The sequence below is a fragment of the Molothrus aeneus genome, chromosome 7 (genome assembly GCF_037042795.1).
Source record: "Molothrus aeneus isolate 106 chromosome 7, BPBGC_Maene_1.0, whole genome shotgun sequence".
NCBI classification, from domain to species: Eukaryota; Metazoa; Chordata; class Aves; order Passeriformes; family Icteridae; genus Molothrus; species Molothrus aeneus.
Genome location: NC_089652.1, coordinates 21,787,447 through 21,813,788, shown reverse-complemented (window position 1 = coordinate 21,813,788; position 26,342 = coordinate 21,787,447). Strand labels below are relative to the sequence as shown.

General features: G+C 35.8%; 1 protein-coding gene across 2 annotated transcripts in view; it reads right to left on the bottom strand.

Annotated features, from left to right (window-relative positions):
- Positions 1-484: 484 nt before the first annotated feature.
- KCNH7 (potassium voltage-gated channel subfamily H member 7) overlaps positions 485-26,342 on the bottom strand; it is a 205,802-nt gene continuing 179,944 nt past the window's right edge. For both annotated transcript variants that reach the window (XM_066553653.1, XM_066553654.1), the window contains 7 exons: positions 26,035-26,287; positions 23,074-23,279; positions 20,479-20,578; positions 11,274-11,537; positions 6,397-6,562; positions 2,776-2,968; positions 485-2,129 (listed from right to left, as the gene is read on the bottom strand). In XM_066553653.1, coding sequence (XP_066409750.1) covers positions 1,866-2,129; positions 2,776-2,968; positions 6,397-6,562; positions 11,274-11,537; positions 20,479-20,578; positions 23,074-23,279; positions 26,035-26,287 — 1,446 coding nt within the window. In that variant the 3' untranslated portion in view covers positions 485-1,865. The remainder of the gene's footprint in view (positions 2,130-2,775; positions 2,969-6,396; positions 6,563-11,273; positions 11,538-20,478; positions 20,579-23,073; positions 23,280-26,034; positions 26,288-26,342) is intronic.

Sequence of the window (26,342 nt, the reverse complement as noted above, 5' to 3'; positions counted from 1 at the left end):
TGAGGCAGTAGAAAATTTGATCTTGTATGGGAAGGGTTGGTTTATCTTTTGAGTGACAAAGGTATTGACTTAATTTATTTTGGTATCCTTAAAAGCAAAGGTAAAGCAGAGCCATGCTCAGTAGCTTAACACTCACACTAATTTTAAATGAGGAAAGATTTACCCACCTTGGGTTTATCTACGGGCTGTGTATGACTGAAGTGTCACATTTGATTCTGACCCCAACATACAAGGAATGTATCTATGTGAGGGACAGTCACTATTGCATCTCTCTGTAGCACTGATTTTGGACAGAGGGTTTAGCTTGGTTTTAGGTAAAATTTATGTTCTCCCCCCTCTAACTGGATTACATGCTTTTCTGTAAACAGTACTCATGCTAGAGGAATTTCACATTAAAACTATAAGATTAGAAAATCATATGGATATTTAAAAATATTTGAAAGCAGTAAGAAAAACATAATTTCTCTCTAAAAGAAACACAACATTTGAAGCAGAATAATATTTTAATAAAATTAAATCTAAGTATTCACAAAGCATTATGCACATACAGTACATACTGTATTTAAAGCCTACAGACCTTAGATCATTTTATTCTAATGTAGTCAGCTTTGGACACAAGCTAAGCTTACTCATTTTGTAATAAGAAAGTTTACAATTGTTTCTGAAAGTGATTTTACATATATACATATATATATATATATATATAGCTCTATATCTATACTCCTACATGTAAGTGTAGGTATATACACGCACTTGTGTGTATGTGTGTATATAAATATATATACACATACACATACATACACACCTATGTACAGCTATAAAATACACACATGCACACGTCCACAGCACCTGTGGGGGGGTGTGTGTGTGTGTGAGCATTGTAGAGGGGCCAGTCAGTACAAAGAGGTAACTGCAAACAGCCACCCTAATAATTATATAACAAAAATGTGTAAAATATTTTTAAATTAAAACATTGTTAATAATTTCTATTGAACAAAAGGAACGCAGTCTTCTGCATTACATAGAAATTAGGTTTATTGCATTTGATTATGTTTGTGTGACAGATGAAGAGCACCTGTCTGCTCATCACAGCTGAATTCTATGATGCAATTAAAAAAAATAACAGTACAAAAATCAAAACCCAAACTGTGATGGAAACAAATGATTCAATTTAATGCAGTTTGTGGATGTGACCTATGGTGATACTTTCCACCATATGGCAGTTTTCCTCTCTGTTAAAATACTACCCTACTTTAACTAGTTTGAAAGGAGGCTGTGTTCTCTGTCCTAATTGTTTCAAGCCCAGAAGATTTGGTTACCCTATTCTTTCTTTAGATTCAGACCCATTGTGATGTAGTAGAAAAAGCTCACTACAAGAAAGATAAATCAAGTTTCAAAAGTGAGCTAGAAGAGCATTTTTCTTGAATTTTAGCTTGGTCAGGTAGGAGTTTTTCTACGTGAATTATTGTTATTGGTCTCCTATTTGCTCTGAACACATATCCACAATAAAATACTATTTCCATGACAGCAGTAAATGGTAATCTCCATGCAACGTAAACTGTAATTTCAGAACATGCATGTTATTTAAAAAAAATAAAAATATAAGGTGCCTTGAGAATGCTGGCAGTTTTACATTTGGAACATACAGTTAGTGTGTGTGTATATATATATTTACATCAGAACTGCTCAACTTTACCTTACAAGCTTCAGATTTAGGAAAATATACAGTACTTTTGCATATAATGGTATATTCCTTGTAGCCCCTGAGTCAAGTATAGAGGATTTAAATACAAAAAAAAAAAAAAAAAGGAGAAACAGCCATTAAAAGCACTTACATTTTTATGTGAAATAATAGTATAAAAGTACTATTTCCCAGGAAGACCAGGATCAGAAACATGCCTATGAAGACTCAAGATTCCTACAGTGCTTAGTGAAGATTCTGGCAAGGAAGGGTGCCTAATTGGAGGGAGACAAGTTTTACAAGGCTGTGGGAGTGGCTCTACAGACTGGTCACGTTCTTGGTCTAAAAAAGAAGCCAGGTTGTCTTCTGAGGCTGTGTTCAGATGCACTCCACTTGAGGATTCTTTGGATTTCAGTTTTGATTTTTCAACATCTGAAATTTCAGGACACTGTAAGGGAAGAGAAAAAACGAGATGGTAATAATTACATTGGTCTCTTCCAGGCCCTTGTTCTGTTCAAAATTAGCAGATTCAGATGGTTGATGGAAAATAATTTTTGAAAATTAAACAGTGTAGAAATATTTTTTTACATGGTACTGCATTTGATTTAATGTAATTGAATGCAATTCTGCTGATTAATTGTAGAAGTCTGGATATCTTTTTCTCCCCTCAGACTTGCTAATATGACATCAAGATACACATATTAGCAGCCCTTTCTGAAGGACTGATTACTCTTGAGACCCAGTCTAAGAGTATGGATATCAACATTCTGGAATAGGAAGTTCTGTTTTAGAGCATAACTCCAGAATTGCATAATTCTGAACATTCTAACCACTTGGATTCCTTTTCTGCTAACTTTTATAAAAAAAATGAAAATGAAGTAAATCTGTCTGATTATAAGATCATTGTATGAATCTCTACAACCCTCATAGAAAATGTGGCCTCTGAAATTGTGGTGTTTAAGCCCACTGTGGAGGTGCTAGGTCAAAATAATAATTTCATATTCCTTAAAGTAGTGAACCAGCACCCGATTGGTGCATTTCTTCCTCATAAGATGACTAGGAAACCTCTTTTGATCTTATGGACATGTACTTACCTGAGATGAAGGACTGAAACTTCTGTCTGTTTTAATTGATGCTGCAGGCTGAAGCTTTTGTATGACCCGGACTGCTGGCTCTTGATACTCTGCACTTGCTGTCACCATGCTATAGGCAGGTGGAATGAGTGTTGACTGCCTTTGCAGAAGCTGCAGGATGGTTTGGATATCAGCAGTCATTTGGGATTCAAGCCTAGAGAGGGAACATGAAATCAGTTAGCTCATGGCCAGAAACAGGTGTATTTTATGCACTGCTTACAGAGGTCTTCAAGAGGGACCTGCAGTTTCCCAGTAAAACCATTGCTTGTTGTGGCTTGAACATGTCTTAAAAAGGAGAGAACAGTAGAGGGAGTACGGAGCCCTTCCAAAGCTTCTGGCTCTCGCTTTCCCTTGCAGAACATACCTGTGAGCTTTTCTCTGGTTTTTGCTATACTAAGAATGAGTTCATCACTCTGCCTTAGATTTGCAACAAGAAGCAACACAGGGGACTGGGTATCTGGTTGAAAATAACTGGAATAAATGTATTCTCTTCATTGTGACTAAATTGATTTGTGCTGGCTGGGCATGGGACATTATTTTGATGTATCTGACAAGGCATTCTGACATGCTGATACAATGCACTGAACTAAGCAGAAAGTGCATTTGTGTTTTTCCACAAAAATAAAAAGAAAGATGCTTCCAAAACTATTAAAAATTCAACTGCCCAATTCTCATTAGTGTGAAAATTTATTCAAACTTATGCAGTCCTCAGAATTAATGTCAGCATTTCTAATGTTCAAATTTTGTACATTTAAAAATGTTTTTCACCTTTTTATAAATTTGTATATGACTTCTGAAACACTTGAGCTGATTATTTTGTTCATACTTACAACTCCATAGCACTGAAATGATTTTTAAATGGTCTTGCCAAAACCTGTGACAAACTCAGGAAAAGGTAATGCCTTTTGTACCTTCCCAGCTGCTGGAAGGCTACAGCACATGCTGACAGATGGTAATGCAGATAATACAGCCTTCTGTACAGCAACTGAGCTTCTGACAGAGTAAACAAATCTTTGTCAGCAGCCTTTAATGTTGTGAATGTTACTACTTGGGCTCCCTACAGTAGCAGAATTGATCCCGTGCTGTCAGATTTTTGCTTTTACCCTGTGCTTACTGATGTTATTTTTTATCCTGTTGTAGTTGTCCATTGCCTGTATCATTTATTTATAAAAGTATCTGTGAAATTAATCCAAAAGGTATGACTGAAGTGTATTTGGGATGTTGTTTCTTCCTTCATCAGAAAAAGATGATTTTGTGGCATCAGCTCCCAGAAAAAAAACAGCCCAAACCCAGACTTCTGACTGTTAGAGTCAGATGTGCCCTACTTGCCCTCTTGGTCAGCACCCTTGGGTTCTTTGCTACTTGCCAATGGGCTGTTCTCACACAAGCACAGTGCTGATGCCACAGAGTGAAATGCTGCAGGAACATGCCACCATCCAGAGAACTTCCATCTGCTATACCTGGGTAGGTAACTCCTCAGTGAATAAAAGGTAGCATTGGAGGATATCCATTCAAGATTATTTTTGGCTTTGAATTAACTCTAAAATTGCTCCCCTCTTACTTTGTTAGTGCTTGAATGTTTCCTTGTACTTCAAATGAAAGAGTGTCTCTGGTAGTGTTTATTTATCATCATTGCATATAAAGGTTCACTTTCCATTCTCCAAAATTTAAAACAAATCCATGCTACCCAAACAAATAGCAGAACTGGCCTAAATGCTAGGCCCATAGTGTCCATGAAATTCCAATTGCTTAAAGAGAAGAAACAGAGAGAATTCTAGGGACATATACCTTTTACATAGAGGGCTGGGAAGCCCTCTGTGTCAATTTAATAATTGAGTGTTATGCCAAGCCTCTAACTTGGCATGGAAAAATTCAGGGAGAAGCGACCATGCTTTTTAAGCTAGCAAGTCAGAAGTGACAAAGGCAGGAAAGGATATTGTCTGTTATATTAGTAGAAAACCCAGCAAGGCCCCAAATACCAAAAGCATGAAAAGCTTTTAAAACATGAGAATAATTTAAAGTAATATAATAAAATACATAAAAATTTAATTCTTAGTTTATCAGCAACAATTATATTTTCTGACAGAATACTGACAACTTGCATGATAAAATGATGGTAACTTTGAGGTATAACTTCAGTTTTGAGAGCTTAAGGTTTCAGGAAATGAAATGTTACCAAAAGACTATGTACTGTTGATGGGGATCCTGCAGGCATGTAGTTATGTGACATTTGCAGCTACTTAGATTACTTGATTTTAACTAGAAATTACAGCAGTTTAGGGTTAAGTGTTAAAAATGTTAAAAATTGTGTTAAAAGTGTTAAAAATTTTTAATGCATTATGCCATATTCAGGAATGTAAAATACTATTGTTTGATTGGCTTCTGGTGGATGAAGGAATCAATATGCAGTTACCTTGGCTTAAAACTGATTGCTAAAATATACAGCGCAGAATGCCACTCAATAGCTACTAAAGTATGATTAGGACTGAGTGTGTTTCATATTATTTGTCATGGAAAAATATTAAAAGTAATGAAAATATAGAGTGAAAATAATGAAAAAATCAATGGTCCTGAGCCTATGTCAATTTAAGTGAAGTTACATGGTAAATTACAGTGCAGGATGGATCAAAATTTTGTAACCATATTTTTAAGATGCTGTAAGCTGTGCTGCTTAGCTGCCAGCAAAGCAAGATATATCAAGCATAATATATATTAATACTAATTTCTATTAATAATATAATAATATATAATAATATCTATTAATATATAATAATATAATATATATTAAGCATAATATATATATTAGGCACCATATATTAAGCAAAAGTGATATTGGATAATATATTGGAAAGTATAATTTTTCTGTTGTAACAGGTATAAGTATCGTGCTTTTGCATATTCCCATGTCTTACTTATAGAGTTGCAAAAAGAGTTAACGCATCAAAAAGGGAATTCATCTGCAATACATTTTAAAAAGCAGGCAGCTGGTGTACTTTGAGTCTCCAGGAAAGAAAAAGTACTTCACATCTTGAAGATACTGAAAATTGCTGTTTTGTGTCCCTGCCCGTGGCAGGCGGTCGGAACTAGGTGATCTTTAATGTCCTTTCTAACCCAAATTGTTAGATGTTTCTGTGATCTAGGAACAGCACTCTTGATGAGGTGAGATTTAAATTTAACAATTCGAGGCCTCTCAGTACAACTTCTTGGTTAAAAAGATGGTCTAAAACAGTCAGCTGAGGAAAAGGGCTCTACTGCAAAGCCATTCAGAGTAGCTAATGTGCGTATCTAGAGGCAAAAGACATGAATATTCTGGCAACATTTAAAAACTGTGTATCCAGATTTCCCAGAATTGGTTTTTCCAAGATTCTGGAAAGCCTAACCTAGGTGATATACAGCCTCCGCAGAATACATACACACAAAAAAAGTGATATTCCCATTACGCATATTTTTGTATTTTTGAGCTTCTGAAGATCTGAATGCTTTTGGAAACTTCCTGCACAAACTCATTCCTTCTGTAGCATCTTCAATATCAGTTGTATTGTGTACTCTTTCACACATAGGCTCTTTTCTCTTTGTTTTTACCTGTTAAGTTGTTCTTGAAGTAAATCTAATCGATTCTCCACTTCCCCATATATAAAATCACTTTCAGTTTCACAGATTCCCCATGTAACATGGGATAATGCTGGTTGAACTGGGGAGTCCTGGTACTCCTGGATGTTCTCCTGCTCCCAGTTTCTTTTGTTGATGTCTGATTAAAAAAAAACAACAAAAACAACATATAAAAGTATAGTTTTATATAAAAAAAATTAGAGAGGTTGACACTTCTCAAGCATCCTACTTACTGAGTTTCTCAAAACATTGAAAGTTAAATTGGTACATTAGCCAGAGAGACTGAACATCTCTCTTTGTTCCTTAACGCTCCTTAAGGAAAGATAAAAGTGGTCACATACATGCTAACATTTTGAAGCTGCAAATAAACAAGCAGCTTTTTCTAGTCAGCAGCATCAGAGTTCTGCCACTGAATGGCTTCTCTTTAGTTTTGTTTCAAGTATTTTACAAATGGATCCCAAATTTTCTCAGTGTATTTTTTAGCAATTTTTTTATTCAGTGAAAATAGAAATTCTTGTTCTAACCTAAAGACTTTAAATGATGTACTTGAATGTCTTTGATAGTGTGCTTCAGAGGCCTAAGATGCCTTCTCTTGCCCTTGAATGTGCTACTAAAGTGTATTCACTGCTTAGCTCTTTGGTGTGAAAGAAGGATTTGCTGCATTAAAATTGCACCACTGGGCATGTGGTACAGTGCATTGGAATGTCCCCTCTAGAGAAAGATGCCAGGCCTCAGGGAGATGCCTTTCTTACCCATTACTGCCACACTTCTTAGGGTGGTGAAGTGTAATATGTTTTCTCTGAGACAAGGGCCATTTAATGCAGCTCATGCTGCTAGCAAAAGGGTACTGCTTATTATTCTCCTAAAGGAAACTGATTTTTATTGATGTTGCTTTTAGCATCATTACTCTCCTACCCAATCTGTTCACCTCTGTGTAAAGTACATCTCTGAAACTCCTACGGTACTGTGGGGTGAAAGGTGCCTGTTCATTTTGTTTAAGGATTTCAGACTTCTAAAAGAATAAAATATTCAGCATTTCTGGGTCAGCCAGAGATCACTTTGATATTAAATGAAGCTTCATAGTAAACATGATGTATCTAAAAATACTCCTTATATGGGTAATTTATATTTGTTTCTTTACATCCAGCCCCTTGTAAAAAAAAATGATGATGCTTATTCCAGGTCTTACCCTGTACCTGCTGCACCCAAATTTCATCCCTCTTGACCCTCCCACTTCTTGGATCTCTGTGACCAAGCACTACACATGACTACCAAACAGAGCTCAGGGACACTCTTTCCTTTTGCCAGGACTTCTGGTTTGGTCTATTTCTCTTTCCTCTCTCAGTTTACTTAATTTATGCATCTGTGGATTTATTAATTAGTTACATTCTTGGCTTTATGCCATTTTTATCATGGGAATATATTTGTTGCACTTATTGTATAGAATGAAGATCTTGCTGGGACCTTTGCAGAGCCTACAGGTGACATAGTTGAGCAGTCCTTTTCCTACAGCAAACCCTGCTCCCCATAGCCTTTGTTTACTCTGAGTTAATCAGTCAATCAAACAGTAAAAACTGGTCAGAATCACTCATTCTTCTTTGATGTGATAAAAAAAAGTCCATTTAAATTTTAACATCTGCTCAATACTATTCCCATTAGAGTTGTATTTGTAATTATTTAACTACAGGAAGTTATACAATAAATTAAACTTCTTGTTGCACCCAGGCTGCTGCTTCAGCATACAGCTGGGCAAAATCCTTGACTGCTTGTAAGACATCTGCAGTTGGATTTGAATCCCACATCAGTCCCTGAATGATTTGCTCAGAGCTTCTCCTTACACTTCACTTGGCACTGCACGCTGTTAACTCAGCATAGGTTACATTCATTTCACACTTGTGAAATTTTTCTAAGTAACCATAGCAGCTAGAGCCATGTTTCAAAGAGAAGAGAAAAAACCCCACACTGTGGGTAACATGTAAGAGCTTTGTCCAAATGCTAATAGCTAATCCTTTTCAAACATGTCATTGAGCAGTGTTTCTCTAAGTAAAGAAAAAAAAAGTTCCCACTCAGATTTAGTATTTCAAGTAGATTTAGCCAGGAAGGGGAGCTCTCACTACATGATTCCAAGTGTAGGAGATTTTCTTCTCTCTCTGTCGTTTTTTTTTGTTGTTTGTTTGTTTGTTTTTATCAGAAAAAGGTCGTTATTGTATTATCTGATCTTTGGTTAGCAGGTGGTAGAAGGTTTCCTGGAGCTGTAGAGTGTTTGGATTTCATCTGACGACCAGTAACTGATTTTATGCACTGGGCAGAAGCAAGAGGAAAGAGATTTCATCTTGGCTACACAGAAATCTGTTCTGCTTCTCAGGAACTTAAGCCAATGGAAAGAAAGAGATAAAGGGTGTCACAGAAGCATTTAGCAATTTGGTTTTAGGAGGCACATGTGGTACAATTTGCAGAGTCCAAGGAAAAGCTGGAAATCTCTCATCAAACTGAATGAAGCATACTATGAAAAATTGAGGGGTAAAGTTTTAAACTATGAGTTTAGGTGCAATGGGTTTTGTAGATCCAGCAGACTTATAAGCAGTGAATTTCAAAAGCATTTCACTGCTTTTTAATGTCCTGTAAAAACATCAATGTTGTAAAAAAAAGATGTTGGTTATTTTAAACAGTAAGTCATTCATTAAAATCACAGATTTTCAATGCCATGGATTATCCTGGGGAAATCACAGCTGTTTTTTTCCCAGAATATGTATTTGGAGACTATTGTAATAGATGCTTAATTTGTGACAAAGCAAATGATTTGGCACTGAAACAACAAAATAAGTTCACACACCATAAGCAAGTTAATACTCTATAAAATATGGTGTAACTCATCTAAGTGTCTTTTCAGGTATTCCATATTTTTTAATAACCCTAGAAAACCCCATCAGCAACTACAACTGTATAACCTACTCTGGTCTTCCAGGGCTTGAAGAATCTTAGACTGGAAACTAAGTCAATAAATGTATCACTAGGTTCACCAGAAGAATTGAAGAATCAGTCTTTTAGCCCAAATAATGACCAAGTGAAAATAACATTTTTCTTTTACATAGAGCTAACAGCTACAGAAAAATTCTCAGATCTACACAAAAGAACCATATGTTCAAAATTTAAAAGTTGCATTCTAAGATTATGAGTGAGACTTTTATACTGCTTCTGCCAAATTATACAATGCATTTTTAATTTTCTTTCCATTCATTGAAGTAATGACCAAGGCTTAAAACAAAACAAAAAATAATTAAATGTGTATCAGTCACAGTGGTAACGAATTAGACTAGCTTTGTACAAGTGCATTTGTATCCAAGATTTATAAGACACTACAATATATGAGGATACATAAAAGCAGAGTGTTTTTTCACAAGTTTATTATGTTTGTAACTACTCTTATGGTAAGTTATAATCAATCTCTAATTCTAATAACAGAAGTAAAAATTCAGTTTAAAACATATATCAGGAAAAGCTAATCTTATTGACCTTGAAGGTTTTATAAATGTTGCAAGACAGCTCATTACCTTGCATAACATTACTAGAAGGGCTAAATTACAAAGTGGGAAAAAGTGTGGTCTTAATCAAAATTTGTAACCTTTAGATATGCTAAATTTAGCTCAAATAAAACGTGCAATAGGTTGCCTTGGAAAATGTTGCCATAGCTGCAAGGACACATTTCTGGCTATTGGTAGGGGGAAGGAAAGGTTTCCAATTGCAGTATGTATGCAACAAGTTTATGTGGTGTGGATTTATAGGGCCTTAACTTGAAGAGACCACACTTCACATATTCATACCTCTGAGATGTTAAAATCATTGTTTGGTCTAATTAATCATTAGGCTTATTTAAAATGATAGCCTAGAAGCCTAAAGTTTATTAAATGATGGTTAAATCGTTAAAGTGTCTCAATGGAAACTGCTGAGGAAAACAGCATCAAACAATAACTATGTGATTCTTCCCTTCAGACTGAAAGAATTACAAATGAACTTGCAGCAATATTTAAATTGTATATTAATACAGGGTTTTCCATTAATTTCCTTTCACTTCACTGAGAAAATTAATATTTTAGTATATTAGATATAATTTTAATTATGTGATTTAAGTCTATGTAAAAGTATCTGAGATTGTTAAATAGTTCCTGATCATTTGTCATCTACAAAAGCTCAAGTCTTTATTCTTGTGTGTTACTTTTGGAAGTCATGATTTTCTTCTGTGTGGTGTAATGGCACTCCTTTAACCAACAGGTGCAGCAAGACAGGACAGCCTTCTTTCAAGCTATTATGATTTTTTTTTCACTTAATTTTTGTTGTGCCTTGCCAATGCAGTGAATAAAATTAGTTATCTGAAAACATATTTTTGGTGCATGTGCAACTATCATTATGTTTAGCTAGTCTGACTCTCACTATCTATAATTTTATACCGTCATCAACCCTGGCACATCAAATGTCCTTTGGGAGATACTGTATTGCTTTGAGTGCAGCTATCATCAATGGGCACACAGTGGAGTCCAACACTAGTGGACAATTTTGTAGTTTGTTTAAATTATTTATGTAGTTCAGTTGCAAGATGATTTGTAGCAAAACCTATAATGACTTTTTGGAGGTTGTACAAGCCAGTCCAACAGAACTGGAATCCAGTTCCCACTGAATTAAACTATAATAATCCTCTCGAGAAATAATAATTTTTGATCTAAGATATTTTTTCTTAAGATTTTTGGAGTAAATATTATGTAAAGAATCAAGAGAACCATTCAGAAAGTTATTTTTGTTAATCAGACTAAAAAGATGTCTGCTCAAACTTTACTAAATAGAAACAGCTGGATTACCTTTGCAAGAACTGCTTCTTTTGTCAATAAGAATTTCTTCTGTGTCATGATCCATTTCTTCAAAGTCCATCTCTGTGGTTTTCTCTGTTACAGATGGGTAATCAGCTATCCCAGAGAACAGGGGCTTTTGCTCATCTTCAATGGAGGACACAAAAGATGATGACCCGCTTTTTTTCTCCTCAAAATGTTTCTTAATAGATTGATAGTATCTGGTACTGTCTCCTGAGGGTTCAGGATCACTCTGATCATTCTCTTTGAAATAATCTGTGAAAGAGAAATAATTGTATCCAAAAATAAGCAATTATTGAGAGTTTATTCTAGTTTATTATGATCTGAGGGTGGACACGATTCTTATATCAAGTAGGAAGTTCACTGTCTAGTAGAAAAAAATACTTTAAACCATTTTTTAGATTCTTCTGTCAGAGGAGTTTTATACTTCTTTTGAAGTCCTGGAAGACATTTGTATGTATGTATTCCTAGTCCATAAACCATAACTCCTCTTGCAAAACTTGTTTGTATCAAAACAACAAAGGCTTTATCCAACACAACTGTCCTGTGTACTCTTTTTTTTTTTTATAGTGAGGATGAAATTCGAGGAAGCCTTATATTCCAAAGTTTATAAAATATGAAATATTTCATCCTGTCTTCTAATTACTCTGATTATTGGGCATTTATTACAGTCTTGACAGGCTAACAGTAATGTATGTTAGACTTGGTATCAGAAATACTCATTTAAGTTATTCTCACATGAGAGAATATTTGTTGATTATTCTTTTCCCATAAGAGGCATTAATCAATTACCTCTAATTAATGCTGGAGGTATTAATCAAACACTCATCCCCAAAATATGCTCTCAGAGAGCATATTTCTCCAAATTTATTACAGGGCTGATATGATAGGGAAAATAAAAGGAGGGAGTTCCTAGTCTGACTTATGGGATCACTTCAAATAAACTTTGCAAAGTAGCCCAAATTCCTTACTCTTTAGAGCTGGAATTCTCTGAACATCCAATCTTTTGAATAACAAAATTAAACAACATTCTGTGATATATATGGTAGCAGTACCAGTCAAGTTGAGAATGAATCTTTCATTAATCATATTCAAGGTCTGTAGTGAGCAGAAGCAGGAGTAGATTTAGTCCTCTTAAGAAATGGCAAGTAAGCCTAGATTTAAAGCAGATAGCTTTAAAAACATATCGTAAAAAAGAAATAGGAGTTAAACCCTAGAATAATTATTTATTAATATAAAGAAGTCTTGATCTCTTTTCAGCATAAACTTGAAGCTAATTTCAAATTCAATATTTGGTTTTACCTATTTTTAACTGAAATGTCAAGATAATTTCAGTTCTGCTATTTATTTAAAACACATTTTAGCAGGGTAGTCTCAACATCATATAAATACTGTAACTAGTTTGCATTAAGTTCCTGGGGAGACAGCATGATTTCCCATCTGCTTTGTGCTAATTACTAATCAACATAGTTCTAGAATATCTGCAGTCTTTATAGCCTACAGCAGTGGCTAATCCAACATTCTGTATATTCCCTAGGTTTCTTCTCTCTTTTCTGGTCACTATGAGGAAATGAAACTGTGGCTTCATCTAATTGTCTTTGTCTGCACATAAAAAGAATGCAGTATCTGTAAAAGAGCACCCTTCAAGTGTCCAGAAATCTGTGAGCAGTGAGGACAGGTAATGGTAAAGAAAATAAACCCAATAACAAAGCAAAATAAACCCAATAGCAAAGCAGGCCTTCTGTACCTGTACCCTCTAGAGTCTCCAAGGGCAATTAACACAACCCCGAGCAGAGATGACATTACTGGGCTTTCGTTAAGCAGGACTACTGGCTCTAAGTGATATTGGTGATGCTCAGTTGCTGCAAAATTGTCAAAACAACTTCAAATGGACTGGCAGTGTAAAAGCTCTTGGGGGATGCTCAGACTCAAGTGCCATATTCTCAGCAATTCCATCTCCAAAACAGTATAAAAGCAAAAGAAAGCTTCACAAGAAAATTTTATTGTAGATGTGTCCCATGGCATTTCTTGAGGGAATATATTGAAAACATAGTCACGCTACAGTAAATTGCCTTAATTACTTAATATTTGACTGACTTCAACCTGTGAAAAAGACCTTCTAATGAAAGCTTGAAATTACCAATTTTTAGGGTAATTTTATATGTTCATGGGATTTTGTGCACTAACGACAACTGTAATGAGCACTCTGTGGAATACAAATCAAGCAGTGGACTAATTTTAAGAAGGGGTCATTGAGACTGTAGTGAAAAAAATCGTTTAGCAGCTGAAATATAGCAGACTGTCTTCTCTCTTATATTCATAAAATACTAAAATATTTAGAAACATGAAGCCAGATTCTGCTAATAATTACTCTGCTGTAAAACTAGGAAAATTCAGTTGATATCTCTCCATCTATATCAGAACAACATAACACATTATTTTCCAATGCTGTCCAAGTATTATGAACTCACTGGCATGAGAAGGAAGGCAGAGATCTGTTGAATGTAGGCTCTTGCCTATTGAAATCAGATTTGTCCATCAGCTGATCTATTTCAAATGAACATCTTTGGCTTTACTGCCATTGCTTTATCTTAGAGGCATCTGGCTATACTCAGAGAGTCAAAAGTTGTTTTCTCTTTTAAAGGCTCCTATTTAATTCTAAAAATTATTCTCTCTGGAGGATAATCTTGTGACACTTTGCACCTAGGGTATGAATTAAAATAGAAACAGCTCTATTTTATTGACTCTTCAGAACCTGATAACGGTGCAAGTTCTGTACCTCTGCCCAACACCTTAGCAGTGCCTCTGTAGCTCAGTGGAAAGTAAGTTACAAATAATAGATAGGCAGGGCTTTTTTTCAGAATGTGAATTTCTCCAATTTCTCCTTCCTTTTGTAATGAAATTTAGTCTTTGGTTTGGAATAGATTTTCCAGAAAATAAGAACTTATTTAACTGTGTATGTATGGATATGTTCACTTTCTGCCACACAGAAAAGGGTTTTAAAAGCTTTATTTATCCCTTTCTGTTCTTCTTCTGAATATAATCATTAAACCCCATCTTCCTCTCCTCCCCCTGTACCAGTTCTAGTGTTTTCTCTTTCCTTTTCCAGTAAGAAAAATTTCACTTTCTGATTCTGAAAGAGCTAGAAACTGTTTTACTGAAGATGATTATTTTAGTAACTTCCTGCTTTACCAAAGTATATAAACATTATTTACACTCTATGGGACTGTTTTGGCATGCTATGTGTTTTGAGTGCTTGACAAGTTTACAGACAGTGTCCTCTGACCTTTGCTGTCTGGAAATTCCAAAATCTTCAAAGTAATTATCAGAAGGTTTTGTGTCCTGCTTTTTGCACATAGATGGGCAAAGGAAGGGAAGAAGTGGGGTTGTCACAAGTCTGGGTCAGAGAGCTATGACAGTGACTCACAGACATACTGGCATTAAAATCCTACTTCTACTTCATGGGATGGTTACCAGACATCAGACAGGTTTCTTTTGTGTGGTATGGTTTGCATATGGAAATTTTGCATTACTCAGGTAGGGCCAGTCTGCATGATCTAGAGGTATTTTCTCTTAATATATCAGTCTGCTGCAAACAGTATTGGTGAAAGTGTCAACAATACATTACCTGTGGAGCAGAATTGTTTAATACTGCTGTAATTTCATTAACTGGAATTTGTCATCATTAATCAAGCCAGCTATGTAGCCTAGTGTTTCAGAAGGTAGTAAATTTTTACTCCCATTTCAGCTAACCAATAATTTACCAGAAGTTCCACCAGGCCCTTGAATTTGTGTTTCTAGATGTCCTGCTTCAGCACTATAAATTACATATTTGTTGATCTGTCAGTCCTCAAAATCTGAAACAATGCCAAAGACTTACAGTCACTTCTGAAACCTGAACAGTGAAAGTTCTTGGATTCTTTAGCACATGCTTGTTTTCTCCTTCTTCCTCACTTCTACTCATTATGGTTCTCTTCAATTATTCCACCTATCTTTAGGACCCCCTACTTAGAAATGTACTGTCAGATATGTGTGTGGTATTTGACTAACACCAAGGAAAAATGTTGTCTGTCTAGAAATTATGCAGGAAGATCCCTAATCCTAAGAAGAGTAGGTTGCTGGAAGTATTTTGGGAAAGCTTAAACATTTTGTCTTTCAGTAGTAAAAAGGTTTATATGTTTTTTTGTGATTATTTAATGATGAAAAATTTGTTTAATTCCAATTTCATTCTTAATTTGGGAGATTCTAAGTCTACTATGGGTCTATATAATAGATTAAGCTAGATACAAATATAGACGTAAACTAGTGAGATTCCATTGTTATAGAATTTCTGGCAATTTTGCTGAAAGTTTCCAGTAGATTCTATAGTGATGGTGGAGGAAATGAACTGTACTGCAGAGAGCTTGAATTACTGTTCTGTATCAGCACTGCTTGGGAGTGTTTGGTAAATTAATCTGTCCTTTGCCATGTTTTGTCTCTGACCCATGAAAGTTTAGATTATTTTGGAAATAGGGAACAGCAGAGGGTACTGAAACCTCCCCATCATGATGGACTGAAGTCCTTATTGACTTTTCCATAAGGATCCATGTCCCTATTTTTACAAGGGCCTAGAAAAGAGCTAGGTTTTGAATAACTGAATTTGAGACACATTTAAAAACCCAAGAATTTCAAAGGTCAAGGGAATATGAAGTCCTTCATTTATTCTTTTGTGCCATTTTCAGTACAATGAGATGTTAGGGATGGAGTGACAGCCCTCCATCTCCATTTTCTTTGTTTTGTCTGTTTTTGTGTCAATGGTAATCAGATAATGATGGAAAGACAATTATTAGTTTGTATTTCAGGAAATAATGCTATGGGGAAAAAAAATCGGAAACAAAGAATTATAGCAGTGCACCTCTCAGAATGGATTCAGGGCATAGATCAAAACAATTCTTTTATCAAATTTAGAACTCTCTTATCTTTTCCAAGGGATTCAGTTTTCACCATAGTACTATTATTACTATTTTCTTCAAAGGATAGCTATGGATATGTGTGACTGCACACAACATTTTGCAGATTTGGCCTTTGGAAACAGCCTCTTTGGGAGTAACTGGAAACAAGACTCTTATGTGGAAGCTCCCTGAGGTGGCACCTAGGCAATGCAATAGCAGCAGAAACACTAATAGGAGCAGATGAACACTGCTCTCTGATGATGGGGGGCTGTCTGATGACTAGGTACTTTTTTGCTAGGGGTTTCATGATTAAGTAAAATTTTGGGGACATGAAGTCTTGTTTCCAGCCTGCCAACACATTAGTTGTTTCCTGAGTGTTTAATGACCTTACACTACAGGGGGAATATTAGAAACTCTTTGCTAATTAAGCCAAAGCCAACTTCATCAGCAAAATACTAACAGTTTAGCACAGTTAGGTAAGAGCTTCAATTTTTCTCTACATTCTTACCTGACTTTCCTTCTGGGAACATGGCACAGTGCTTGTCTGAGCATCTATTAATAAAATAAGCATTTAGATAAGTAAGCTGAGGGAGGGGACAAGAATGGGAAAGAACAGGGCAGGGGGTGTTTCCCCATTCTCTTAGTACACCATAGTTTCAGGCAGGAGAATCAGTTCCTGAAACGTTTTCTTGTCTTCTCTATCTAAATCAAGAGCCATGGCCTCTAGATACTTTGTGTAATAAAGCTGTGTTAATATGGCTTGGCTTCTTAGCCTGAAAAGCACCTACAAGCAGTGAACACTTAAGGTAGTAACATTAATCAAGATTCAGTTAGAAGTGTTTTAGAATTCTGGCTTTTGTGCTTACTTTGAGAATTGATGCGTAGACACTTTTTGAAAAGTCTGATCAGGAAACATAACTCTTCAAATTAAGCAATATATGAGTCTACTACTTAATAATATTTTAAGAATGAAACAAAATGTATTTTATATCCCACTTGATTGTTACAGTCTGTGTCGACACGGACAAGTGCAAGCCCCAGGGTAACAAGAATCTGGGAGAACTTTGCTTAGTGACAACTTAAAATCATATCCATGGAGCTAAAATTTTCTTGTTATAAGTTTCCTGGGCCAGCTAGAACAGTCACTAGAACAGTCCCAAGAAAATTAAGATTTTAGAGCCAAGATTAACAAAAAGTTAAAAAAGTTGCTAGCAAAAATGATAATGCTTGACCTTCAGAACAGTCTTTTCAAAGCCCCAAGTTTTCAGTCTTTCTGTGAGTCTCCTTACACTGTGCATTTTCATATATGGTGCAACCCATATATTGGATTTTATATTGATGTAAACAACTTTAGAAATTCCCTATTTAGCATGGGATAATAGAACTGCATTCAGAACTAGTAGAGGTAAAGAAAGTTCTTGTCTGAATGTACTTCCCTTGAAATTAGCTAACTCACACAGAACTGCTAGAAGTAAATGAGAAATGAGCAAGAAAAAATTGTATTCTGCACTGCTAAAAATGACAACTGAGTATAGATGGCATAGCTCATTGTCACAAAGTTTTCGGCAGGAGGCTAACTTGCCAACCCAGCTGAGAGCTTTGTTTGGAACTGCCAGGCTGGAATGCTGCTAATTTTAAGCAGTCTCAGAGACTTCCTTGGCTGACTGTCAAGGATCTATGGCAACTGGCTAAGTCTGCACCTGCACCTGTGCAAGAAGTACCATCCATTATTCTAAAGACATGCAGTGAATTTCTTTAGGGTGCAAGTTGCAAGTTGCTACATAGTGCGTACATTCATTTTTGCAGGGGACCTCTTCTGAGACTGCAACCGATTCTAGAAGCCGGAGAACAAGCTGGTCTCTCAAATAGTCTCGTAGCCTCTAAAAACACACTATGACAGAACCCTTATAAGCCTTCCTAGTTAAGATAGAAATGGTGGAATTATGTATATGTGGAGTGAGGTCTTGTGTGAAACTGGAGGACCAGGGGTACTAACTGCAGATGCATAAAAGAGAGCTGTGTTGATTTTGTTTAACCCCTGATAAAACTTGTGCAGGAAGAGTTACCATGGAAACAAGGTCCAAATCAGGCTAGCATGAACTAAAGGCTGAGATAACACAATCCCATTTTTAGCACTCCAAAACAGAGAAAACATCATGCTCACACTAAAGCTGGAAAAAATGCAATTTCAAGCTGCATAATATGCTAGTAGGCCAACAGCTGAAAGCAAAGAATGCCAGCAAGAAGAGCATTTACTAAGCATGCCTCTAATAATTGCAAAAAAAAATATCAAAATACAACAGTAAGAACTCTGGGAGTCTCTATCCTGTTCAAACTATAGTTCTGAAATCAAAATACGATTTTCATACAACAAGTATTTTTTTACCTTTTGGCACACTGTGGCCAGAAATGCATTTTCCAACTGTTTGTTCAGAAACTGTGTCTTTTCTCCTCCAGTTCTGAAAAACTCTGCAGGATCATCTCCAAATATTTATCATTATAGACTGACTATGCTGGATCAAAATAAGATACCACTCCCTCCTACATATAAAGGGTTGAAATCAATAGAACATTACTTTAAAAACCAGCAGTACCCCTAGTAGAACCTACTCTACAACCTCAAAGAGGATGTGGGAAGGGACACAGAAAAGTAACACTGAAGATCTATGACTATGAGGCGTCTGCTGTGGCCATGGGAACACGTAGAGAATCTGGAAAGAGACCAGAGAGGGGCAGTAAGCCACTGGACCAAAAGTGTACTCAGTACTTGGCAAAGGACTCCTATTAGTTTTATCTTCTCCTCAGATGGACTTCCAATGTACCTCACTTCTGCCTAACCCAGTTATTACCAAGTGCTGTACAATCATTGCCAGGGCTAAGGAGCCTGCCAGTCTTGCCTCTTCTTCACCAACAGTGGAAGAATTTTTTTCAAAGAGAAAACTGTGGGAAATTATATTCTTTCAAAAGTAATGCAAATAAATGTTTCAAAGAGGATGTTCAGTGTAATTGACTGGGCAAGAACCATAAAAGCCTAGGGGTCTTGGAACCTCACTGACACCCGAGTAGCCTATTTGTAATTCTACTGCAGGCACAACATGAAAGATCACTTCCATCTTGTCTAGGTAGCAGCATATGTTTTCTCATAAGAAATGTGAAGGTTAGTCAGGCAAAGTATCTCTGTCAACAGATTCTTTGTGAAGAGCAGATTGAATATTTCATGGGGACATTTTCCTGACAGATTTGTTGTCGGTCTTGGCTTCCTGCCCTAAAGATGCTTCTTTGATCGAACAGGGATGTCATTGTTCTGAATAGCCACACTCTGGATTAGAGTCTCTTCATTGAGCATTATACCTGCTATGGATATTTAAACTGTTCCCATTTATTATCAGCTACTCTGCTACTCCATAAATTGGTTATGCTGCATCTGGGACTGAGGTTTAACTGTGGAGTGTGAAAGACAGGCATAACAGAAACAGTAATTTGTCAGACAAAGCATTCAACCATAAAAGTGCAATGGTATTCAAGGAATTGTGTTTTTCCTACATAAAAAATGAAAATCCATGAGTATCAGTTTAGCTGTCTTCATGACTGTTGCTGTCTGACCAGATCTACTGCCTACAGTTTCCAGTACTGAGCAGTACTTAATAGTGGTAAAAAAGTTTAATGTTTCACTGAATTTTCCTTCATTAGGTCCCAAAAGCTGCTAATGTAAATGTAAGCACATAAAGTATTACATAAACTTTTGCCAGGACAACCTTTTACACATTCCCATATGGATCCAAATCAGACTATGGTGAATCTACAGTGTCCTGAAATATTTTAAATTTTTCATTTTTAAAATATTTCTATTCCAGGGAGAAACACTACCTAGCACCAAGTACAACAAAGCACTTTGCTGAGGAGATAAAATAATCCACAGACTAGCTTGTCCACACAGTTTAAAACATGGTGTCTCAGAAAATAGATATTAAGACATAATTTACATATATATATATATATGCATGCCTCAAAGGCAATAAGGTAGCTTAATGTTGGAACAGCTCTTCACAGACAGATGTGAAGTCATAGAAGTGTAAAACATATATATTCTAGTTATACATAAGCATATAGGAGTTAATGCACAGAGAAGTTTTGCTGCCCAGCTGGATTCTCAAGGGCTGCTGCAGTAACAGCCGACATGGGCTCTAATGTACCCAGCTTTACCAAGTGAGATACCAATGAATAATGAGGCAGTGCTGTCTCATGTAAGAAATGAAGTTAATTACCTTTCTCTATTTCACTTTGGAAGGACAATTTCCGTCTCCGTATTTTGCAGTTATCTCCATCCGTATCATCGGTAGTTTGTGATCTTATTACGAGGTCAGACTTGATGAATGAAATATGAAACAAAATGACAGATTAGTCCCATCTAAGGAGGGCAGATTTGCAATAGGTGATTGACTGTTAATCATGTTCAAGCTTTAAAAAAGGCAATATTAAAGTCAGCCTGCATCAGCCTCTCCATCACCAGCTAATGAATGGAATTGTCCAAGGCTAACATGAAAAAAGTTTATGCAAATTGAGCAAAACCAACACTGTTATCACCTAATGGTGAAATAAAATTATACTGATAATAAGTTTACATGGAAATACATGTGTTCATGTGTTCTCAATTTCTCTGAACTTGCACAGACCTGGCTTACGTAACCTTAGACAAATTAATGAAAAAAATTAAATAACCTCTAACAGAGAATGCATACTATTTCAAGAAGTAAAGTGGTAATTGATTGCAATTATATTTATATTTAACTGATGGTAATGATTATAAAGGTTACAGTTTGTAATGATTATAAAGGTTATATTTTACAATAAATATAAGCCTGACAAGCATCAGGCACTTTACCTCATTATTTTATCCTTCTAGACCCTCCCTTCCTATTTATCAGATTTAGATCATTCAGATACTTCTGTACCAGAACACAATGTTGTTTTTTTCTATCCATCTTAAGATGATTGCAGTGCTTTTTTTTTTTCAGTAGGTAAAAGATGCATTTAACTCGTTTTTTACTTTAAGAAATTTACAAATTAGCAAATATAACACCAGTTTTGCTATTTGTGTACATACCCATGGCATTGGCTTCAACCTACTTCCATTCCCTGTGCTAGTGAGGTTTCCCATACCACTCAAGTAAGCAGATTTGCATGTGGGAGAAGGGCAGAAGGGAGCTGGGAAGCATTTACATCTTTCTCTATCCCTTCACTTTAAACCTGGTAAGTAATGTGCTTCTGTGGTGGCCCACTGGTGGAATAACTGCAGGAAGAAAAAGGTACTTTCATACAAACAAGAGAGCAGGGGCAGAACTTGAGGCAGAAGCCCCTCTTACTCTGATAACAAATTTAGATCTGACTGGTGTTTTGAAAATCAGACTGTGCTCAATTCTTCTTTTGGGGGATGACTTTCTGGATTGCAATAGACAGTGGAAAGTAAGTGGAATTGTTAGAGAAAAACTGTGATTTTGCAAGCTCAGAAGCATGGTTGAGCCTCTCCTGCCTTTCTTGTCTCTGACCTAAGGAAAAAATTATAAAACATTGATGACGATGTAATTGCAAGAAATAATTTCTCAGACTTAAATCATTAATGTGAAATTATCCTCAAGAAATTTTTCAAATATATGGACATTCCGTTTTAACTTAAATTTATCACTAGACCATACATTCATTTTGTTGTGTTTTACATGTAATTAATAATTATGACCTTTTCAATGCACAAAAGGCATGACCGAAAAAAATAATAGAATTGGTCTTTTATTTTTGGAATGATATTTTATTAAAAAATGGTCATAATGGAAAGACATTCCTTGTTAGAAGTTGTATTTATTATAATTTTTTTAAAAATAAGGATCCACACTTATCAGCAAAGATGTCCCTATGATTTGCAGCCCACAACTGAAGTGTTCTTTTTCTCATTTTTTCTTAGAAGGCCTTTGAGGCCAAATTATGTTAGTTCATTCACACTGAACCTCTGTTTTTCTTTAAGGGAGTCAAAAAATGGCATTATCTCAGAAATACTGAAATATAAACCAGTCATTCTGTGGGCAGTCTAGTCCCTGCCTGGTGGCCAGAGCTGGAGTTCCTGCAATCTTCTGGGGAAGCCTTTAGCCTCAGCAGCACAAACTGGGCAAGAGAATTTCCCCACTCCCCCTTTGGCCAAACACCCACTTCCTTTCCCAAGTAGAGTAACCCTCTCAGTCTGAAATTGGGAAACATTGGTAATATTTTGACTTTTCCTGAAGATGTAATTTGTGCAAAAGGGGACACTTAGGACAGTCACTGTGGGAAAAAGAGACCAAGAAATGCCTGCAAATCTGAAGACTGAGTGAAAGTTGAAAAGTCTCTTGTAAGTTTTTAGTCCCCTAGGAAGTAGAGTGCATGCCAAGATAAGGGAATTAACAGTTCATATTTGAAAGGCAATTAAATATTTTCTATTGCTAGACACAGAAGAAATGTGGATAATCTGATTTATTCTTATTTTATGGATGTACAATTACATTTAGTGTCAAAAGTACCCCTTGTGGTGACCTAGGCTATAGTCATCTAATAAAACCATATTTTCCATGGCTTTAACAAAATCCCCCTGGGTGAAGCCTTAATGCTATTTAAATATAGAACCAAATCCTGTTAGATTAACATCATCTGAATAATTTCATTGACTTCTGCTGAGTTTAACTGACTTCAGTAGAAGCAATCAGGAGAGTAAATTTTTTTAATATAGGATTTTAGCTTTTCATTTTGTTAGTTTTTCAAATGCTATTTTTAAGTATTGTTACTGTGGGACAGATTTGGCCCAATATTAAGAAAGAAAAATCACTTATTATATGTACCTTTGCAGTTTCATCTCTCAGATTAAAAGTTAGCTCCAGATTGGTGAGGAAGAGATCAGAAAATTCAGGGTACATATCCAAAACTTCAAGTAGATCTTCTCTCTGGATCTTATGTAAGTCACAGTAAGTTAAAGCTCTCACATCTGCATTTGACTTTCCTGGTTTTGCATAAAGATGTACCATCTCTCCAAAAATATCATTTTTCCCTGCAGAAAGAAAATTAAACAGAGATTATTATTTTAAACGTGAATAAGCCATTACATTGAATGATGTATTTCTTTATGACAGAGGAATACTTGGTTTTACATGAAGTGATGCAGTCAGATTCCCATTGTACATACATTAAAAAAAAGCAGTATTATTAAGTATTAAAAGTGAAATTATTAAGATCAATGATAATTTATGAGCATATAACTGGACTAAGTGAACGTTTCATCACAACTTTTCTTCAGTTTCACCAAAACAATATGATTTGAGCAGGTTCCTTTTTCCTTTCTTCTAAAAGCATTATTTGGTAATTTCAATCATATTACAATGGCAAAGATGTAATTTCTATTGCCAGTCCAGTACAGAACTTGTCTGGTCTGTAATATCATTTTGTTAAGAATTACATGAAGGAACTGACTGTACTTGAAATATATTTTAGTAGAAAATTACTTAATTTTTATATTTTTTGAGGGAATGCAAAGCTTCTAAGATGCAGGAGTTCTTTTGAACAAGCTCTTTAAACATGTCTGCCTCTGTTTTGATACCATTACGATTCTTCCAATCAGTGTTGATGCATTTGAAATAGGGGTTTGTTAAGATTTTCATCTCTATTTAATTGCTCATTTTTGCCAAACTGCACCTAAACTTCATCCATGCAAAGCAGTTTCAGCCATAAAAAAAGTGAAAATATGCTACACACTAAGGGTTTCAGGGTTACCTGCAAAATGGGGTTGGGGAGGCACTAAGAAAACACTTGTGGAAAAGAAGGGTGATCATGGCAAGGGAGAAACAGAGACTGGTAAAAAAGAATACAGTGGTGATTTTTTGGTCTCTGTTAAACAGTTGTGCCTTTCACATTGGGTTACTAAGAGCAGTTCTGTTATTTCTATTTTCTAAAAAGGAAGTTTAAAACTGCAGCTAAAAAACCCAAAAGGTAATTTAAGGGCTGATTTATAGCGAGGATCTTGAACATGGGAAGATTAAGAGAAAACCTGATTATATTGCATCTATTCTTTAGAGAGAAAAAATTACTTGGTATTCAATGCCTCTAGAATATAAGAAGGAAAGCATAGGAAGAACCAATGGAAAGGAATTGAAGCAAGATAATTTTATACTGGAAATAAAGCACACATTTTAAACAATAAAGATGATTAAATATGGAAATAAACTGCCATCAAAAGTGATCCTATTTTCATCTCTTCATATCTTCAGAGCAAAACCTATTGGTTTTAATTCCTAAAACACAGTTCATTAGATGTAATGGATAGTCAAAAATATGAAATGTAACAGGAATCAGTGACGAAACAAGGGTTTGCCAATATACTCCTTCTGCCCTAAATGTTTATGAATTCAGAGGTCCCTATTCAAGGCATATAAAACCTTCTCTGCAATATTCTTATTATTAATAAGAATATAAATAAGAATATTGTGGGTAGATATTGATGGGAAGAGATATAGTGGCATGGCCTTGCAAATAGCTGGTTTTCTGCTAAGGTGTGAGAGCACAGGGATCTCATGTGCATGATATGAAAAACTTGTCCAGTCTGCATCTTTGGCCCAGGAAAAAATTGATGAATCCATATAACTGCCAGTTTGTCTTGACTGGAAGTGCAATAGAAAAAATACAGAAATGTACATGTTTTTGGTGTGAGAGATGAATTCCTTGATGAACCACACTGCTCATAATCAGGGCAAGACTCTTACAGTTAAGTAAAAACCTCACAATGTCATACTTGCATGCTCCCTACTTTCTTTATGCCTAAAGCTGGCCCAGCTGATGAGCTGCAACAGCAGGAGATGATAAATTATCTTGATAACACTATCTAAACCTAGGGAAGGATTGCTTTAGGCACACCTTTGTGCCTGCTCACATATCCACCCTGCAAAGTATAAACAGAATAATCAGTCAAAGTATAGCAACATACTGCCCCCAGCCCACATGTTGCTTCAGCTTCTTTGCTGAGTGTAAGTTCCTACAGTGGCCAATTAACAGAAAGACAACATATGAATGATACTACAGCTGGTATATGCTTCTGTACATCAAAATCCTAACTCATCTACTCAATTATTCTTTGCATTCTTATTATCTAATATAAAATTGGGAAAATCTGTAGTCATGTTATGCAAGGTTTTAGTTATTTTACTTTCCATACTGCTATAGCTAACCAGTTCTAGGTGAGGTCCCAGCTGGACTGAGCCAACTTTTTTGGGAAAGAAAACAAGTAACTCATCATGCTATACAAACAAGGATGTGTTAGTAATATAGGGGAAACCCTGGTGTCATTACTTCTAGATAAAATTAATCTGTTATTCTCTTCTTTTCCTTTATGCCTAGTGGGCAGAAACAGATATTTCTGAAACTCTCTAGAAGACATTTTGAATGCCCAGAGTAGATTGCTCCAGTTAGCAAAGAGAGGAGTCTATGTGTCTCAATACCTTCATCACTGTTTAAGAACAGAGTGGCCTTGACTTTTGATCTTGCAGTATAATCAGAACTGGAATAACTTAACTTGCAGCTTGTCTTTTACCTAGGGATTACTGTGACTAAAGATAAATCTTTAGAAATCTAAAGGTCTGGGCTCTGGTGCGCGTGAATTATTGCAGTAATGTAGATTTTTCTTCTTAAATTATTTCTTTGCTTGATTAAAAAAAATTAGTTAGTAAATATTTACAAATTTCCTGTCCCAGGAGCAACAATAAATATTTCTTTTGAAAATCTGACTCTTTTAATATGCCTTGTAATAATGTACTTACCAAGAATGGCTACAACAATGTCACTCTTAAGGATTTCAATGGAGCCTCTTGACACAAAATAAAGAGCAGTGAGAACATCTCCACAGTGCACTAAAGTGTCTCCAGGAGGTGCATGTGTTGTCTTAAATTTCATAGCCAAAGCTCGAAGACAGCCTTTACTGGCCCCCCGGAAAGCTTTGCAATTCTGAAGCAAATTTTGGTTGAGGTGCAGACAAATGTCAGCTTGTAAGCATTCTGGAAATCCCTTCAGGACCTGGAAAGACAAGCATAAGGATTTCATGCGAATGCTATGGATGTTCTTGATATAA